Raw genomic sequence first — 19,621 nt, 5'->3', positions numbered from 1 at the left:
CAGCAATATATAGTGGGATGATTAGGTCTTACACTGTACCTCTATACTTTAATTTAAACCACACCTTCCCTCCTTTAATTAACCAATCACTCCTTCTGGTCTAGTATATCCCTTCCCGACTTTTTGTGTTTCAATTATAGCCACTTGAATATCTCACCTTTACTTTGTTTATATGCATCACGTCAATTGTCACGCTTCCAGAATCTCGTCAAATTTAAAAAGTGAAATTAACGATTCAAAGTCTAATCTCACTTATTAATTATACACTTACGTGCTAGTAAAGGCGGATACAGTCTAACTTGACTCAATATTTTCAACACACAATATATATATCTCTATGTACAAAACAATTAATATTTCAACAAATATTAAATATTGTATCGGTTATTTAAAAATATCATGAGTTCATTGGTAAGAACCTCAAGATCAAAACCATCCAATTTAAATTACCAATCTACCTCTACATAGTAATTGAAGTATCTTTAAATAATTTGACAGTGTAAGAAATATTTTACTATATTAGTATATAGAAATTGAACCTGAGATGATTTTTATTTTCCAAGATTAAGCACCGACTCATTGGGAGCGCCTCGTGTTAGGTTTGGCTTTTTCCTACGCGAATCGGATTAATAAAACCCAATCCAATTTGGGACTGTGCCAATTTTGCCTAAAATTTCCTCTATATATAGGATCAATTTAGGTCTTATTTTGACAACACAAGAGTGAATTCATAAGAAATATAGAGAGAAAAACCGTGATAGAGTTAAGCGATTTTCGTTCCGTAAATTTTCTTCGTACGAAATTAATTTTAAATTATGTTCCCGATTCGTTAACCGTTGGATCGTGCTGAAATTTGAACGGGGGTTCTCAACATCCGGCTCTTCGATTTCAAATGGCGAAGATCGGATTTTGTGTCTCGTAGGTCCAGCTTTTTGAGTACGAACTCATTTTTTGGGGTGATTTCTCCTTTTCTTCGATAGTTTTGGTGCTATCTTTTATGTATTGTTGCTCCGTGCTCGCTTTTTGTTGTGTACCATTCAGAACATTATTGTAACCTTTGTTGATTAGAACGGAGCTTTAAAAATGAGGTCCCGTGACGTTTCCTCTTCACCTCGCGTCATATTTTATTGTATAGCCGATAAATGGCCGCCCGGATTTTTGTGCCAGTTTATTGTCTTCTTGGTTCAAATAGTGTGGGAAGTTTCGACTTGGGTATTTCTTCCGCTGTTACCTCATCGTGTAATTTGGTTATTGCTTGTTTCTTCCCAACAAAGTCATTATCGCTTTGGGCCAAGCCCGCACAGTTTTCCCCAAAAGGCCTCACATTATTAAGAGTATCCAACTTCTTATAAGTAGCTCCTTTTTCTTTTCAGCTACCAATGTGGTATTTTGTTCGCACACCCAACAATCTCCCCCTCGAACTAAGTTCCACGTGGCTTATTATCATACCACGGGTCAAAGATTCAACATGTCTGTGTGCCACCCACATCGTCAGAGTATTTATGGTTACCGAATCCCAAAGGGATGTGAATGCGTCTTCAAAGTTACGGGTAAATGTCATAAACCGGCTCATAGACGGGCAAAGGCACTAAGCCAGGCCCCACGCCACACTCCGCCATCTTCATACTCGTCCCGCCAAACCATTGTTCCGATACCGCTTGTTGGAATAAAACGGCCAAAGATACTCTTAACATGACGCGATATTGTTTCGCGCTGCCCCCGCATTTGCCTTTAAAAGCGCCACATCATTAAGAGTATCCAACTCCTTATAAGTAGCTCCTTTTTCTTTTCAGCTACCAATGTGGTATTTTGTTCGCACACCCAACACCTTGGTCTCTCCAATTTGTTACCCTTTCTAAATGTGGGAAGTTATTCTTTGTCCACATCATTTACAGCATATCTAAGATAATCACCATAAGCATACCACATACGTTACTGATTAGTGCTACTATTGTTGCATGTTTGGACCTTTATCAAAATCCTGTTTTACTTTTAAGACATACTGAGTTTAAAAAGCAACGGACCGAAATAAGCCAAAAAAATGAGTGTCCTTTTAAAGAAGAAAAAGAGCAGACCATCACGTGACAACCTCTTAACTTTTACATCCAATGATAACATAACATATACCAATAAATTGCCTTATGTAAGACGATATATTGTAAAGTGCCTTTTTTCTTGATCCCCCACCCCACATCATATAAAAGTGGATGTCTCTCTTTAAATCTGACATGATATAGTTAAAATTTTAGTTATATACAATTTTATAAGTCCAGTATTAGTCATCACAATCCCTTAAACTTGTTTTAAATTCCATTTATAATCTAACCAAGCCATTGCTCCTATCAAGAAATTAACACATGATAAATTATTTCAATTAGACACTTTCCGTTAATTTTGAAATTTTTTTGCGCGTATTTTGAAGTGTCTAATAAGTAGCTAAGTTAACCACATATAAAATAGGGCAAAGGTGCAAATATACCCCTCAAAGATTGCGATTTAGAGCAAATATACCCCTCGTTACAAAAGTGGTGTACATATACCCTTGCCGTTACAAAATGGTGCAAATATACCTACGGCTTACATAAAACGCGCAATATACCCTTTCTTTCACCGATTTGCATTTAAAAAAAAAAAGGTCCAGATGTGCCCACTATATGAAATCGCACGGATATGTCCGTCGTTAAAAGATGGTCTCACATATGCCCTTAACATTATTTTTTGGGTTACTCATGCCCTTGATTTAACGGAAATCCGACAAAAATATTGAGGGCGCATTTGTGCACCGCATAGCGTAGGAGCATATTTGATCCACTGAAATTCCTAAATATTATGGCAAAAAATAAAAATATGGCACAAAATATCATTAAATTCCAAAACATAAAAAACATTTGCAATTACAGTCCATGCATCCACCATTACGTTACATCTAAATTATACAACTAAAAGACTAAATGCAACTACAACTATCTTTTAAAGATTGTTTTCACAAACAAGAGCACCATTTTCCCTTTTCAAAAGATTTGTTCTACTAATGATGATATCATTTTTATTTTCAATTTGTTGATGGTCTGGATAGTTTTTTTTGGATATTTTTCGTCTTCCCAGTCCCAATATCTACAAGATAATGCATGCAACAACTGCCGCACAAAACATATACATAAAAAAAATTCATTACAGATCTGTCACCAAAAAAAAAAAAAAAATCACAAGTTATTACAGATCTACTAAATTTCTATTATGCGTGGAATTTGCAAAAGGGCCAGACCACATTGAATTTTATGTAAGACCGTATAAATGCTTAAAATGCAATATTCTCTCTATTATTGTTATCAAAGTTTCAGCATTGCGGGAGACGTTTTTTCAAATGTCATAAGTCTAATGTAAGTTATCTCTTTTTCCTTGTGATTTTTTTTGTGGCAAATCTGTAGACGTTTTTTCAGGTGTCATAAGTCTAATGCAAGTTATCTCTTTTTCCTTGTGATTTTTTTTTTGTGGCAAATCTGTAATGAATTTTTTTTATGTTTATGTCTTGTGCGGCAGTTGGTGCATGCATTATCGTGTAGATACTGGGCCTGGGAAGAGGAAATATACATGTCATCAACAAATTGAAAAATAAAAATGATATCATCATTAGTAAAACAAATCTTTTGAAAAGGGAAATGGTGCTCTTGTTTGTGAAAACAATCTTTAAAAGATGGTTGTAGTTGCATTTAATCTTTTGGTTGTATAATTTAGATGTAATGTAATGGTGGAAGCATGGATTGTAATTGCAAATGTTTTTTATGTTTTGGAATTTAATGATATTTTGTGCCATATTTTTATTTTTTGCCATAATATTTAGGAATTTCAGTGGATCAAATATGCTCCTACACTATGCGAAACTGCACAAATCTGCCCTCCAATATTTTTGTTGGGTTTCCGTTAAATCAAGGGCATTAGTAACCCAAAAATTAACATTAAGGGCATATGTGAGACCACCTTTTAACGACGGGCGTATCCGTGCAATTTCATTTAGTAGAAGGGCAGATCTGGACCTTTTCGGTATAAAAAAAAATTATTTAGGTTATTTTTTAATTAAAAAAATGTCACGTGACATAAAAAAAAGTCTAACCATTTTTTTAGTAGACATACTTTTCTAAAGCCACATAGTAATTTTTTTTCTGGTGGGTCGGGTCTGATTCGTTTTAAAAAATGGGTAGACTTAATTTTTTAAAGTCACGGAGATATTTTTTTAAAACGAACCAAACCAAACCCACCGTAAAAAAAGATTACTATGTAGCTTTAGAAAAGTATGTCTACTAAACAAAATGATTAGACTTTTTTTTTAAAGTCACGTGACATTTTTTTAATTAAAAAATAACGTAAATGTTTTTTTTTTTTTTTAAATTCCGTCAGCGAAAAGGATATATTTGCACCATTTTGTAATGATAAGGGTATATTTACACCATTTTGTAACGATAAAAAGATATACACAACACTTTTCTAAAGAGGGGTATATCTGTTGTAAATCGTAAAGTTGAGGGGTATATTTGCACCTTTGCCCTATAAAATCTGTCGTCTCCTTTTAGTATACACACCTCAATTGGAATAGGTCTGAGGTTATACGACTTATTGAGACAAATACACATAATTAAGGAAGTGACATATTTTAAGTGTTTAACTTATTTATGTAATGCATTCTTGAGAACACACATATGTTTTTCTAAAAAAAAAAATGAAATTTGAATCAAAAGTGTCTAATAAGAACAATTATGTGTTTAGATGCTCAATTAGAACATGTCTTAGTTTGAATGTCTAAACGGAATTTATTTGCAAGTTTAAGGGATTGTCTGTGTATTAAGCCTATCAGTTATATTTGCATTCTTTTTTATATCTTATTGATTCCACCTAGCATACGTTAGATATATTTTAGGTAACCTGATAATATAACAATTCTTTCACCCATTTAATATCGTTAAACTCTTAACATATATAACTGGCCAGAAGTTTTAAGTCAAGACTATTCGTTTTATAGTCCGCTTCTTAGCAATATTGGAGCCCAGACTTTCAAAAGCTATTAACATCCCTCTTCAACGAGCGAAGAGAGACTATAGAATTAAAGCATGGTGGCAGAATCCATCTCCAAGCTCCTTAATACAGCTAGTAAGCCCTTTCTCCTTTCTCTTTATTCTTGCTACTTCAACTTCTTCATACACTTTTAGAGTTCCAAAATCCAACTTGAATACGAGATTTTTCCAAGAGGATTGTAGTTTTGGACTGCATGGAACTAAGTGTACGTACATGCCAGCGAATTCTTGACGCTTGCCAGTTTTTTCACTTATATAATTATATGTATCGCAAATTTGCTAAATAACAGCTCAAATGGTTGAAGGACTTTGATTCTATTAGCAGATGCAGATCTAGGATGGGTTTCAGAGTTCAACCAACTTCATTATTTTCGGCTCTATTTATGCATACATATGCAAAATAAGTTCTTAAAAATATACATAAAATAAGATTTCGCTCGTTTTGAACCCACTGACTCTGGATCATGGATTCGCTTCTGCTCGGAAAAGGATGAGGATGAACTTCTCTTCCCAATTGAGAGAATTATTACCTCGATAACCCTGTCATTATAAAATTAAAAAAATTAAGTTATGTGATGATTTTTATTTGGATTTGATTTTCTATTGAACTTTATTCATATGTATGTCTTATGTTATTATTATTATTTTTTTTATTGTTGGTGTTAAGAAAATTTTATTTCTTTGATCTCAACTAAGTCTTTCAAGAAAATCACTTCCAAATGCATTGATGTATTCGCGCGAACAATTTAACTAGTAATTAGGTTGTCGAGAGCATAATGTTGATCACCAGTTTTTAAGACACAATTGTTACCTGGTGCTGTTGGTGGAGGTGCCAGGTATTCCGTGAAATTAGTCGAAGTGCACACAAGTTGGCCCAGACACCACGGTTATAAAAAAGAAAGACTTACTATTCCGTTCTTTTCAATTTATGTGAACCTATTTGACTGGGCACGAAGTTTAAGAAAAAAGAAAAGACTTTTGAACTTGTGGTGTAAAATAAGGTACATATATTTTATATGGCTATAGATCATTGGGAAAATAATTTTCAAATATGGAAAGAGGTTATTTCTTTTGTACGAATTAAAAACTAAATAAATCACATAAATTGAAACAGAGGGGGAGGGAGTATGTCTTTACCGAATTGGTTTTACTTTATGTCTACCGAATTGGTTTTACTTTCACATCTTTCATGAAATGTATTATGTCACCAGCACAAGTTTTTACAATAAGCAACATTTATCCGGCAGAATTCAAAAACCGATACTTACAAAAAAAGAAAAAAAAATGAAGAAGAAGAAGAAGAAATCATGGTTGTCCTGAAGAGGAATCCTCTAGTAATCATTAGTCTAGGGTGACATCATTTGTATAGTCCTCATAAAAAGGTTGCCAAATTTTCCACGATAGGAAGATGTTTCTAGTCAATGGCTGTGTATAAAAAAAAAGAAAAAAAAAAGAAAAATAAGAATTTGGGGGTGTTTGTAACAGAAAAGGATTGACACTGTAGAGACGTGATTGAAAGGTAAGCTTTTAAGAACAATTCTAGTATTGTATTATAGTTCTATCTCTTTGCCTCATAATGGATGTATCTATCACATGTTAAAATTTTAACCTAACAAGGTGATTATGTGTTCAAACCCCAAAAGAAAAAAAAAAAAAAAAAAAAAAAAAATTAGCACAATAATTATTGCTTCTGCTTCATCTTGTTGATCGAGCAATGAGAATAATAAATTACAGGATTGAATTGGTATAAATTCCTAATTTTTAGACAAAGCGAAAAAAAAAAAAAAAAAAAAAGTAATAGTGAAAGAGGAAAAAGTGAAAAAGATGTGCAAGATAGTAACAATTGAGAGGATACCACAGAAGCCAGACAAGTGAACAGACATTACCTATTCAATTTTCAAATCTAGATCTAGTAAGATGCGTAATATTGAGTTTGACACAGATTGATAGAGAAGTTAGAATGTTTGTCGACTTATTAAATTGTTCCAAAAATATGCATCTTCATATATTTATCTTTTTACTAATTAACGTCTTGTCAGAGCAAGACTATATATATTTTAATAATTCCAATTTCCAAGTACTGTCAGGAAAACAGTGTATTCACTTGTTTACAGTATCGGAGAAATTCCTACGTTTTACTCACAAAAATGTATGGAGTTACATGACTTTTTCCATTTCTTTTTAAATGAAGCTACAGATTTCCAGATTTGATTTGTTTGTTTACATTTACTGATTAACTCAACTACTGGCTTTTTTCTGCTTCTGTTTAGCTGAGTTGTTGGGCTACAAAAACAATTTGTAAAAACGTCTGAGCGCTTTTACTCAGATCTATTTATCCCTTCGAGCAGCATATTTATCTGTTTTCAGTAAAACCCAGAAAATAAATTTGAGATCTTCAGTGAAGTGGAAAAGAAAAAAGTGAAATTAGTCAGAACATTTATTTATTTTATTTCCCAAAGTGATGGAACAAATCAAACATAAATGCCAAAAGAGGTGGTTCGACAAATCAAAAGATACATACATCTAAGATCTCTAGGTGCATTAGGATCAATTAGAATAACCTAAGATTTGTGAATGGTAAACACATTACAACTTCAATTATAGAGTTCCTCTATCTCTATTTTGAACAGCCTAGTGGAAATATATAGTCCGTCACATAGGCCTTTTGTAGGGCAATGATAGAGTTCCTCCATTTTTTATTAATTTTAATAACTAGTGATGTCCTAGACCTATGAGAAAAAATCATGTGAGCATTTTTTTTATCTCTGCTGCAACTAACTTAAACCCTAGTACCCGATAATTTTTACTCACTGTATTAACTACCAGGCCATCCTCAGATGCAAGGCAATGATTGAGTTTTTGTAGAATTAAAGCATCCTGACTCTTGCAAAGTCGACTTATCATGAGACCTTATGCCCTCTTCCTAACAGATTATAATGAAAACGTTAGCCGGGGAATGTAGAATGAAGTTTCAGTTGACTGTCAGCATACATTTCCTTCTTTATAAGACAAAAGTGGTAAAAATTCATGAACAGATGAGTATTAGCAGTTTTTCATTTAACCTGAGAACTGAAAAATCAAAAAAACTACTTTGTAGAGTCTAAAACAACAGTAAAATTCATGAACACATAAATTTCTGTTCCGTTTAAGCTGTATGGAAAGTGAAGTGCATATAACCAAACAGAATCAAGTGATGACAAATAGAAATTGATGAAAATTTTAACATGGACTTCCCAAATTGGAGAATAGTTTAGTCTGCTTTATCCTAATGATTAATGAGATGATGAATTCTTCTTTTGATCAATCACAGCTATGAATTTTCCTGAATTAAAGATTGCGTGGCTGCAGCCAATGTCGCACTGCTTGTGGGAGGACGCCAGCATCATTGTTCTACTGGGATTCCTCGGAATCTTACTGCTGGATTCACTCCTATGCAAATGCAGAACGAAGTCTATGACAGTCGAGAAGTATGCTGTTGGCACAAAAGTCAGCGTTTCCTACATATTTAGCATTATCTGCACGACTATATTATTGAGCACTCATCTCATAATGCTTTTGATGCTGCAAACAAGAAATGGTGCTCACTGCCAATTCAAGTTTCCAATTCTTACATCTGAGATTCTGCAAATGACATCATGGGCAGCTTCATTTCTTGTGCTCTACAGAACTCGAAGTAGGAAATTCATCGAGTTTCCTTGGGTCCTTAGAATCTGGTGGATTTCCAGCTTCTTTCTGTCTATTGCTCGTGCGACTCTTGATGCCTATTTTGTCATCACAAGGAACGCGCATCTCGGACGTGCTGACTACTTGGATATCCTTGGTCTTATTGCATCAGCCGGTCTTCTGGTTATCTCTATTAGAGGGAAGACAGGCATAATTCCTGACATCTCAGACAGCAAAACTGAATCACTTCTAAATGGAAAGAATGAAAAAGATTCCGAAGCCAAAAGGGACAGTCCATATGGAAAAGCTAGTCTTCTCCAACTGATCACCTTCTCTTGGCTCAATCCACTATTTGAAGTTGGAGTCAAGAAGCCCCTTGACCAGGATGAAGTCCCAGATGTTGACTTCAGAGATTCTGCAAAATTTCTATCCGATTCCTTTGATGAAAGCCTGAAATATGTAGCGGAAAAGGATGGAACCACAAATCCATCTATCTATAAGGCCATTTATGTATTTGCAAGGAAGAAAGCAGCAATCAATGCCTTCTTTGCAGTTATTAGTGCAGGATCATCTTATGTTGGTCCATACCTTATAAACGACTTTGTAAACTTCCTTGGTGAAAAGAAATTTCGGGGGTTAGAAAGTGGCTATCTTATAGCACTAGCTTTTCTTGGTGCGAAAATGGTTGAGACAATAGCACAAAGGCAGTGGATATTTGGAGCTCGACAGCTAGGCCTTCGGATCAGAGCTGCTCTGATATCTCACATTTACCAAAAGGGCCTACTTTTGTCAAGTCAATCACGCCAAAGCTACACCAGCGGAGAGATAATCAATTACATGAGCGTAGATGTCCAAAGGATTACAGATTTTATATGGTACCTTAACACAATATGGATGTTACCCGTCCAGATATCATTGGCAATCTATATTTTACACATGAATCTAGGGATGGGTGCACTTGTGGCATTAGGGGCAACTATGATAGTGATGACTGGCAACATACCCCTGACAAGAACCCAAAAGGGTTATCAAACTAAGATAATGGAGTCCAAAGATGAAAGAATGAAATCCACCTCAGAGATTCTGCGAAATATGAAGACTATCAAACTTCAGGCATGGGATAGTTATTATCTGCAGAAGCTGGAAATCTTGAGGAAAGTAGAGCATAATTGGTTATGGAAAGCACTTAGATTGTCAGCCTTAACTGCTTTTATCTTCTGGGGATCGCCTACATTTATTTCTGTGGCAACTTTTTCCGGATGTGTTATGATGGGCATTCCACTAACTGCAGGGCGGGTCTTATCTGCGTTGGCTACATTTCGGATGCTTCAAGATCCTATATTCAATTTGCCAGATTTACTCAATGTGATAGCACAAGGAAAAGTTTCTGCTGATAGAATTGCTTCCTACCTGCAGGAAGAGGAGATTCAACCCGATGCAGTTGAATTTGTTCCCAAAGTTGAAACGCAATTTGGGGTTGAGATAAAGAGTGGAACATTCAGCTGGGACACAGTGTCAAGGATACCGACCCTTGATGGAATAGAATTACAAGCTAAGAGGGGAATGAAGGTGGCAATTTGTGGCAGTGTTGGATCAGGGAAGTCAAGCTTGCTCTCTTGTGTACTCGGAGAGATGCCCAAACTGTCAGGGATTGTGAAGATCAGCGGTGAAGTGGCATATGTTACTCAGTCTCCTTGGATACTTACTGGAAATATCAAGGAGAATATTCTATTTGGAAAACCTTATGACAGCGTCAAGTATGACAGAACAGTTGAAGCATGTGCGCTGAGAAAAGATTTTGAACTATTCCCTGCTGGTGATCTTACAGAAATAGGAGAAAGAGGGATAAATATGAGCGGGGGTCAAAAGCAGAGAATACAAATTGCTCGTGCGGTTTATCAAGATGCTGATATATATCTTCTTGATGACCCCTTCAGTGCTGTCGATGCTCACACAGGCACACACCTCTTTCAGGTGCGTTTTTCAGCATGTCTATAATAGAGTAATTCTAGCGTTGGTTTTTCAAATCTCACCATCCATCAGGTATGAGATAACATTATGGTATTTAAGTATTATATTTAAATTTTTTGCATCGTGCAGGAGTGCTTGATGAGGGTTCTCAAGGGCAAGACAATACTTTATGTTACACACCAAGTTGAGTTTCTTCCTGCAGCAGATCTCATTCTGGTATGCAGAAAAACAGAGTTTCAATTTATTCCACTGATGCAGCCATCATTTAACTGATAAAAACATCTGAATAATCTGTGAATCCAAGCATCACCCTCATAAAACAATGATCTCCCTATACAGTGACTTTGAGGATGATTCAGATAATAGAAATTAGCAACTCTTTAGTATATTCCATTGTTTACATGAACACATCAAAGTCCTTCCATAATTGGATTTTATACTCGAAAAAACCTAGTAATTCTAGGAAAGTGGGCTTTTTAGGTATAAGTCTAGCTCCAAGAAAAATTGGAACAGGATTCTAATAGGATCCCCTCCCTCCCTGCCTTCGAAATCAGATGTGAAAGTTTCATTTCATCCAGCTCAAGAAGGTACACAAATTACGGGAAGGAGTTCTCTAGGAAATTCCAAAATAGAAAGGTCTACTCCTTGCTCAAGCGTATACATGTTGCACAGTTCAAAACAAGCTAGAATTTGTTAAAACTTCCCAAATATTTGGAGGTTTCCTATTCAGGATAGGATCATTTTAAACATTAATAGGGAGATTTTTAAAGAAAATACTTCATGCCTCATTAAATTTCCATAAATTTGACCAACATTCAAAACTCTAAGTTGCACAAAATTTATTCGAGTCTAACTCCTAACTATCAACAGGTTATGCAAAATGGAAGAATTGCCCAAGCTGGTACTTTTGAAGAACTATTGAAACAGCAAATTGGATTCGAACTTCTAGTTGGAGCACACAACCAGGCTTTAGAATCAATTTTAACAGTTGAAAGCTCAAGTCGAGTATCTGAACATGCAGTTTCTGATGTTGAGCTTGAAACAGATAGTAACGTAGATGCAGAATTTCCACACACTAAGCAGGATTCAGAACACAATCTCTGCATAGAGATAACAGAAAAGGATGGCAGACTTGTGCAGGATGAGGAGAGAGAAAAAGGGAGCATTGGAAAGGATGTTTACCTTTCTTACTTGACCATTGTGAAAGGTGGTGCCTTTGTTCCAATAATTCTTCTAGCGCAATCATCATTTCAAGTGCTTCAGATAGCCAGCAACTACTGGATGGCATGGTCATGTCCCACAGGTGATGCAGCACCAATAGCTGAGAAGATGAACTTCATACTTTCTGTTTATGTGCTTCTCTCTGTTGGAAGTTCTCTTTGCGTGCTAGTCCGGTCATCATTTGTGGCTATAACAGGCCTTCGAACAGCAGAAAAGCTCTTTAGCAACATGCTGCACAGCATCCTTCGTGCTCCTATGTCATTCTTCGACTCTACTCCTACTGGAAGAATCTTAAATCGCGTAAGTAACTCAAAGTTAGCTGATTGGCTTTGAACATGAGTACAGCATATCAGCTGCAATTTACTTCCCTTAATCTGAATCAGATGTGTGGATTTAGCTAAGTACTTATAACACGTAGCAGCAATAGTTGGTTGTTTTTCTTATCCTGCATATACACGGATAGGTAGATAGATCCCTGGTAAATGTTAAAAAGAAATATATAGGAAGAAACCAGGCATTATAACAGCAATAAGTCGGACGAACGTATTTGTGATAAGCTAAGTAATGGAATATTAGCCATATATCATAACTGCATAAAGCAAATTTGCGTCTTCCAGTGTAAAGTCATGTGGCATCTGAATTTGTCTTCTCAATCAACTGTAACTCACAAGTTAATTAGAAAAAGATAGTCAAGATGAAAACGTGACAAAAGCAAATTGGTCTAATTCTTGCCATAACCTCCAGAACTTAAGGCTGAAATGCAGTTGATTCATTAATGCAATCCTATTGGATCAATCATTAAGACATCTTATAACATGAACAGGTATCGACAGACCAAAGTGTTCTAGACTTGGAAATGGCAAACAAGTTGGGTTGGTGTGCTTTCTCCATTATTCAGCTTCTTGGGACAGTTGCAGTCATGTCGCAGGTCGCATGGGAAGTATTTGTCATCTTTATTCCAGTAACAGCAGTCTGCATTTGGTACCAGGTAAGTAAGCTGTACATGTTTACTTAAAAAAGAAGTTGCTGTCTCATTTGGGCAAAGTACTCTAGTGGTCCAATTAGGGGAGGCTGATACAGTGATAAAACCAAGTTTGTTGCTGCAATAAGCAGTTCTCATTTAGCTACCTTGTAAAAGAGTTTCTGCATACATCAGTAAGAGAAGTTTGGAGAATATTGCTAAAATTATTTTTTAAAGATCAAAGGATCAACAAACTCTATGCTTCTTTAAGATTCCAAAGATTTTCTTTCTAATTTTTGTAAAATGTAATTTAAAGATATTATTGTAAAAATGACAGCAATACTACATACCAACTGCAAGGGAGCTTGCTCGTTTATCTGGAGTTCAACGAGCTCCGATCCTCCATCACTTTGCAGAATCACTGGCAGGAGCAGCAACAATTCGTGCTTTCAACCAAAAAGATCGCTTTGGTCAAGCAAACCTTTGTCTCATAGATGGTCATTCAAGGCCATGGTTTCACAATGTATCAGCAATGGAATGGCTCTCGTTTAGACTGAATCAGCTATCTAATTTTGTTTTTGCCTTCTCCCTTGTTCTGCTAGTCACACTCCCCGAAGGAATTATAAATCCAAGTAAGCATCAGAAATTACTTGTCTTTATGTTGTTATGTAGAGCAAAGGTACGAATTAAAGATGACAAAATCATGATATCTAACCAAAGTTTCTTTAGTCACTTTCTTTTTGCTGATGTGGTGGTGGTGGAACAGGTTTTAAGAACTTTAATTTCATAAAAGAAATCAAAGGAGGAAATTGATGTTGCTTTATATTCTTACAGGCATTGCAGGATTAGCAGTAACATATGGGATCAATTTGAACATTTTACAAGCTTCAGTAATATGGAATATTTGCAATGCTGAAAACAAAATGATATCTGTTGAAAGGATTCTCCAGTACTCGAACCTTGCCAGTGAAGCACCTCTTGTGATAGAAAATAGCAGACCATCAAGCACTTGGCCAGAAACTGGAACAATTTCCTTTGAAAATTTGCAGGTAAAGACAGTGCTCATAGCTTAGATAAAACCAGACTAGATTATGAGGTTTGCAATAACGCAGTAGGATATCATCCAATAGTGACAGATGTTAAAGATGCTAGACAGTTGAAAACTCTGAAAAGCTTTCAGAAAATCCTGTACAATTTTTGTGGTTCTAATATGTCTGCATATTCCTTTAATGATCATGATGCAAGGAATAAAGCTGTTTTTACCCAAAAACTCGCAGGAATATTGTATACTACTTGTTTACATAATGTTTTAGCTTGATTGCTTAAAATTTCCACTCACTGATATTATCACCATACCTCTATCTGCAGATACGTTATGCTGAACACCTCCCTTCTGTTCTGAAAAACGTCACATGCACATTGTCAGGAAGTAAGAAAGTCGGTGTTGTGGGCAGAACAGGAAGTGGTAAATCAACCCTCATTCAGGCCCTTTTCCGGATCATAGAACCCAGAGAAGGAAGCATTATCATCGATGATATAGACATCTGCAAGATAGGTCTTCACGATTTGAGGTCAAGGCTTAGTATTATTCCTCAGGATCCAACAATGTTCGAGGGAACAGTTAGAGGAAACCTTGATCCACTAACACAGCACTCTGATACCGAAATCTGGGAGGTACTTATTGCACTGAGTACGGCAAAAACAATTATTCAGAAAAGTCCATTTAGATTCACATAGTGGCTTATAAGTCAACATCTTTCAATGGTAACAAGCCAAAAGAACAAAAAGCGTGTTAACCCTCTGATAGATCTTTCACTTGTTTTGCAAGTCTAAATGATTGGAACATAAACATTAACCAATATTTGTGATCCAGTCAAGGAAAGAGTTGAAATTAGCTTAAGTATTAGTGATTTGGATAGTGAATAATGTGGTCACATCTTCTTTTGTCAGGCTCTCGACAAATGCCAACTTGGTGATATAATACGTGCAAAGCCAGAAAAGCTAGAATCTACAGGTTAGACTAAAAATTTCTTGATAAAAAGCAATGCCATATTTCCTTGTTGAAACCTACTAATGTGGTCAGTTTCACAGTGGTTGAAAATGGAGAAAACTGGAGCGTTGGTCAAAGGCAGCTTTTCTGTCTTGGAAGAGCCTTGCTAAAGAAAAGCAGCATTCTTGTTCTGGATGAAGCAACAGCATCAGTTGATGCTGCAACTGATGCAGTGTTACAAAAGATTATCAGTCAAGAGTTCAGAAATCGAACAGTTGTCACAATAGCTCACAGAATCCACACAGTCATTGATAGTGATCTTGTCTTAGTCTTGAATGAAGGTAAAATTTTAATATATCTATATCTCTACATCCTATTGAATAAGCTGCTAATTTTTTTAACTGTGTGAATTCCTTCACTTGTCGTTGAACAGGAAGAATAGCCGAATATGACACACCAGCAAAGCTATTGGAAAGAGAGGATTCTTTCTTCTCAAAATTGATAAAGGAGTATTCAGTGAGATCCAAAAGTTTTATAAGCTAAATTATAGACTTAATCTTGCTTCCTACATTTTGGAACAAATTTCCGCAGGCATCAGTAGAAGAAAGAAATGATATTGGAAAGCTAAAGCTTTTATAAAAGCTGAAAAAGTTCTACATCAGCCTCAGCTGCTAGCCCACTGCACAGATCAACTATGCAACTTGACCATGCTTTTGCTGCATTTTTATCACTATTCATAGTTCGTTGAAAATTTTGTAAGCTTAGTTCAGTATGGTGAAGAAACTGAACCCAAAATAAAGAATGCACACCCCTAGCATTAAAGTTCTGTAATATTTTGTAGAACATGAATCACTTTCGTTTTCAAAATTACCAATAATTATGTGTAATCACAGCTGCAGTTTGAGAGGTTATTTGGCGGTGCAGATAAAAACCTTCCAAATTCCCAGGGGTAACTAGTTATCTGAGGGCAGCAAAGGTAACAAATGAAAAGTGTAAGTTCAATAAGCTGCCAATTGTTTGATATTTATGTATATTCTCAACTCAGAATAAAACCTGTCAAACTACCACACCAGAAAAAGAAACTTGCTAGAAGCAACTATTAAGTTTCATGTTCCAAGAGGCTGGTTGAGCATTGACGCATAAGAGTAACAACCTGGAGATTCCATATCCAAATCTCAACTACAACACTCAATATGAGGCCATATATTCTAGCCTTGATGGTAGGTTTACTCGACACATTTGATTGTGGGTTGTGACAGATTACCCGGTGCATTAATCGAGGTGCGTCCAAGCTATACACCGTCACGTTTATAAGAAACGGTTCATTTGCACCCAAGGGTGTGGCCTAATGGTCAATAAAGTGGGAGGAGAACCATGAGGTCTCAGGTTCAAATCCCAACAGAGACAAAAACACTAGGTGAATTTCTTCCCATTTGTCTGAGCCTTGGTGCACAGAGCTACCTGTTGCTAGTGGGAGGTAGCATGTATCCTGTGGAATTAGTTGAGGTGCGCGCGGCTTGGACACCGTCGGTTATAGAAAAAATAAAGTTCATTTACTCCATAGACTGATAAAGAAGCATAGTGTTTGAGCAATGGATCCATGAAAAAAGATCTTCCCACCTCATGCTTCCCACTTACCCCAAGTAACGCTAGTTAAATTTTCCAGTCTCAAAAAGGAGAGAAGAAAAAGGCCCAGATATTTTCAACATTTAGCATAGAACAAACAACAAGATATTATGGCTCTTTCATTGCCACAGTAATTCAGCCCAAGAACCTTTAAGCGCGAACCAATACACAGAGATACAGATTAAAAAGTGATGCATTTGAAGATGGGGACCACTTGTATAGACCAATTCTAGTACTAAAAAGTGTCATGATTGAAGAAATTCATGTGCCCCAAAAAAGGTTTTGTTTTCTGTGTAGAAATTGTACTGCAAGTTACAAGAACACTGAGGAATAATCAAGTCTTACCTGAATACACTATCCAAAGGTTCTTACAACAGGTGAACTATACAAGGACTAGCTCCGCCAGGCTTCGACATGAAAGTTGAAAATGCTAATGTGGTAACATCGTGGGTATAAGTTGACTATCCAAATGTGATGACGTTTCTGGTTAACCAACAACAATATATACAGTAAAATCCCATAAAGTGGAGTCTGAATCTCATAAAGTGGAGTCCGAAGAGAGTAAAGTGTACGCAGATCTTACCTTTGATTTTTTTAATAAAACCTCAGCATAAGGACAAAAAGCGCAAAAAAATAAATAACGGAAGCGAATATGCCATGACAGAATACTATACAAGCATCGGCAGTATATTTGTAGCATGTGCCAAGTAAGAGGGAAAACATGTCATTTGGAGGTTTCAACTCGTGACCCTTCTGCTTAAGTGAGTGGAGAATTTGCAATTCACGAGGGACAAAATTGCATCTTTTTTGTAAAGGTTATGTCAACCTGCCTGCACTGATAGCCATTGGCAGCGAAAGTAGTGATTGTCTGTAATTATAGGGCTTAGGACTAAATTAATTTTTATTTTTAAAATACATTAAGAATTATTTCACTCATGTTTATACATTAACCATCAAAAGAAACCCTCATACATTAAGGACCATTTTGTGTCAAGAACGGAGAAAACACGAAACAAATTGAAGAATGATTGTCTCAATTACTTGATTCAAATACATCATAATACATTAGTGTTTATATACAAGAGCTGTAAGATATTAAAGGAAGTTAAATATTATACCTTAAGGGTGTGTTCGGTATAGAGGAAAACATTTTCCAGAAAATATTTTTCAATTTTCTCATGTTCCTTTGTTCAAAAATTTTGGAAAATATTTTCCTCAAAATTGGAAAAAATAACTTCTCTAATAAAAGTAGGGAAAACAAGTTCACAAGTTCATTCCATCACCCACCCAACCCAATCCCAACCACCAAACCTCAATCACTCCCAACCCCCACCCCCCGCCCCTCCCGCCCAAAAATAATTTTTTTTAGAAAAAAAGTTTTGACATTATTTTTGATTTTTTGCACCACCGCACCCAAACCCCGCACCCGCACCCTCGCCCCCCCCCCTCCCCCAGGGAATTTTTTTTTTTTTTTTGAAAAAATAAGTTTTGACTTTTTTTTTTTGCACCCCACCCCATTCCCCCCCCCCCCCCACCCCGCACCCCAACCCCTCACCCCTACCCCCCCCCCCCGCGCAAAAAGAGTTAATATTTTTGAAAAGAAAGTTTTGACATTTTTTTTGGTTTTTTGCACCCCCAACCCCCACCCCTCACCCTACCCCCCAGGCCCCCCCCCTAAAAAAATATTTTTTTTAAAAAAAAGTTTTGACATTTGTTTTGGTTTTTTGCAACCCCCCCCCCCCCCAAACAAAAAGTTGACAATTATAAAAATTGAATGTTTGCGTGGTTAAAAATTAAAATTTTTGGAAGGGGTGATGGGGTATTTTTGTGGGGGGGGGGGGGGTGTGTAGTGAAAAGGTTTTTTTTGGGGTAGGGGTTGTCTAGGGGTGCAGAAACCTTCAAAAGACAATAAAAAACTTCAAAAAAAATGTTGGGGTTGGGGAGGGGTGGTGTTGGTGTGGTATGGGTTCCACGCGAAGGGAGGGGGTGATGGGGGGATGTGATCGTGTAGAAAATTCAAAAAAAAATTAAAAACTTCAAAAAACATGTTGTGGGAGGGGGTGGGTGGGTGGGAGTAGGGTGCGGGGGAGGGGGGGTGTATGGGTTACGGGAGTGGTTGGGGGTGGTGTATGGGTTACGGGAGTGGTTGGGGGTGGTGTATGGGTTACGGGAGTGGTTGGGGGTGGTGTATGGGTTACGGGAGTGGTTGGGGGCGGGGGTGCAAAAAAAAAATGGAGGGGTGGGGGCGTAGGCGTGGGTGGATGGGTAGGAGTGGGGTGTGGGTGGGGGTGGTGGGTATGGGGTTGGGTTGGAGTTGGTGAGGGTTGGGGTGGGGGTTTAAAAAATAAAAAAAAATCAAAAGAATTTTTTTTGGAGGGGGTGGGGGTGGGGGCGTAGGTGGGTGCGTGGGAGTGGGGTGTGGGTGGGGTTGGGGGTATGGGGTTGGGTTGGAGTTGGTGAGGCTTGGATGAGTATTTTCCGAAAAACGTTTTCTATCAACCAAACGAACATGAGAAAATAAGTAAGAAATTCACTTATTTTCAAGGAAAACATTTTCCTTGGAAAACATTTTCCTCCATGTCGAACACACCCTAAATGTAAATCCTACAAATTATTCTTCATAATATTTTACAACTAATGCTACATAATATTCTACAGTAAATGTAGAATATCCCTAATTATATTTATATATCTAGAGTATCTCTAACATATATACCATATCGAGAATATCTTAATGTTGATCCTATAAGATATTCTACGATTTGTCCATCATGCTAACATCCCCCCTCAAATGATGCCAACAAAGTCTTGCCCTTTTATAGAGCCTCCGAACGATCCCGATCTAGTTCAAATATGGATTGTACGTAAGCATGTCAGTCCGTAAATACCCATATTGCTATATCAAATTTTTGAACCCAAAAAGGCAATCTCGAGCCCCGAAGGTCAAGACTGTAATTCATCCCCAAAATCGGTTTACCCATAGCTATTCAAAAGAGTCTAAATCCAGAAAATGACTCAAATCTGACTTCAATTCAACTTCAAATTTGAAGATTTACATAATTTCAACTTAGGGCTTCACATCCCAATTTTCCAACCCATAACATGATTTCAATCCCACAAGGA

At 36.7% G+C, this 19,621-nt stretch overlaps 1 protein-coding gene and 1 long non-coding RNA gene across 4 annotated transcripts; one reads left to right on the top strand and one right to left on the bottom strand.

Moving 5' to 3' along the window:
- The first annotated feature begins 4,977 nt into the window (after positions 1-4,977).
- Positions 4,978-15,783, top strand: LOC132041741 (putative ABC transporter C family member 15). Of its 3 annotated transcripts, XM_059432434.1 has the most exons (12): positions 5,045-5,142; positions 6,314-6,585; positions 8,377-10,703; positions 10,830-10,916; positions 11,571-12,221; positions 12,745-12,909; positions 13,220-13,514; positions 13,717-13,931; positions 14,251-14,556; positions 14,833-14,896; positions 14,974-15,213; positions 15,306-15,783. In XM_059432434.1, exons 3-12 carry the CDS (start codon positions 8,379-8,381, stop codon positions 15,413-15,415), a joined length of 4,458 nt encoding a protein of 1,485 aa, XP_059288417.1. In that variant the 5' UTR covers positions 5,045-5,142; positions 6,314-6,585; positions 8,377-8,378; the 3' UTR covers positions 15,416-15,783. The 3 variants fall into 3 exon arrangements, with proteins under 3 accessions (XP_059288416.1, XP_059288417.1, XP_059288418.1); XM_059432433.1 differs by lacking the exon at positions 6,314-6,585 and having other exon boundaries at positions 4,978-5,142; XM_059432435.1 differs by lacking the exon at positions 5,045-5,142 and having other exon boundaries at positions 6,299-6,585.
- On the bottom strand, positions 11,324-17,056 carry LOC132041742 (uncharacterized). The gene is made up of 4 exons (XR_009411207.1): positions 16,844-17,056; positions 13,233-14,568; positions 11,883-12,366; positions 11,324-11,800 (listed from the first exon to the last, which is right to left on the bottom strand). It is a non-coding gene; the product is annotated as an uncharacterized LOC132041742 (long non-coding RNA).
- Positions 17,057-19,621: the final 2,565 nt, after the last annotated feature.

The sequence above is a fragment of the Lycium ferocissimum genome, unplaced genomic scaffold, assembly GCF_029784015.1.
Source record: "Lycium ferocissimum isolate CSIRO_LF1 unplaced genomic scaffold, AGI_CSIRO_Lferr_CH_V1 ctg11480, whole genome shotgun sequence".
Lineage (NCBI taxonomy): Eukaryota > Viridiplantae > Streptophyta > Magnoliopsida > Solanales > Solanaceae > Lycium > Lycium ferocissimum.
Note: the sequence above shows the minus strand (reverse complement) of the source record. Positions and strands in the feature narration are given on the sequence as shown.

What these genes read in the sequence shown, in the direction of transcription:
- LOC132041741 (XM_059432433.1), top strand. Translation starts at nt 5,103, where the DNA reads ATGGTGGCAGAATCCATCTCCAAGCTCCTTAATACAGCTA. An exon ending in CTGCAGCAGATCTCATTCTG is followed by an intron (nt 10,917 to 11,570) that starts GTATGCAGAAAA and finishes AACTATCAACAG; the next exon opens with GTTATGCAAAATGGAAGAAT. An exon ending in CAGTCTGCATTTGGTACCAG is followed by an intron (nt 12,910 to 13,219) that starts GTAAGTAAGCTG and finishes TAAAAATGACAG; the next exon opens with CAATACTACATACCAACTGC.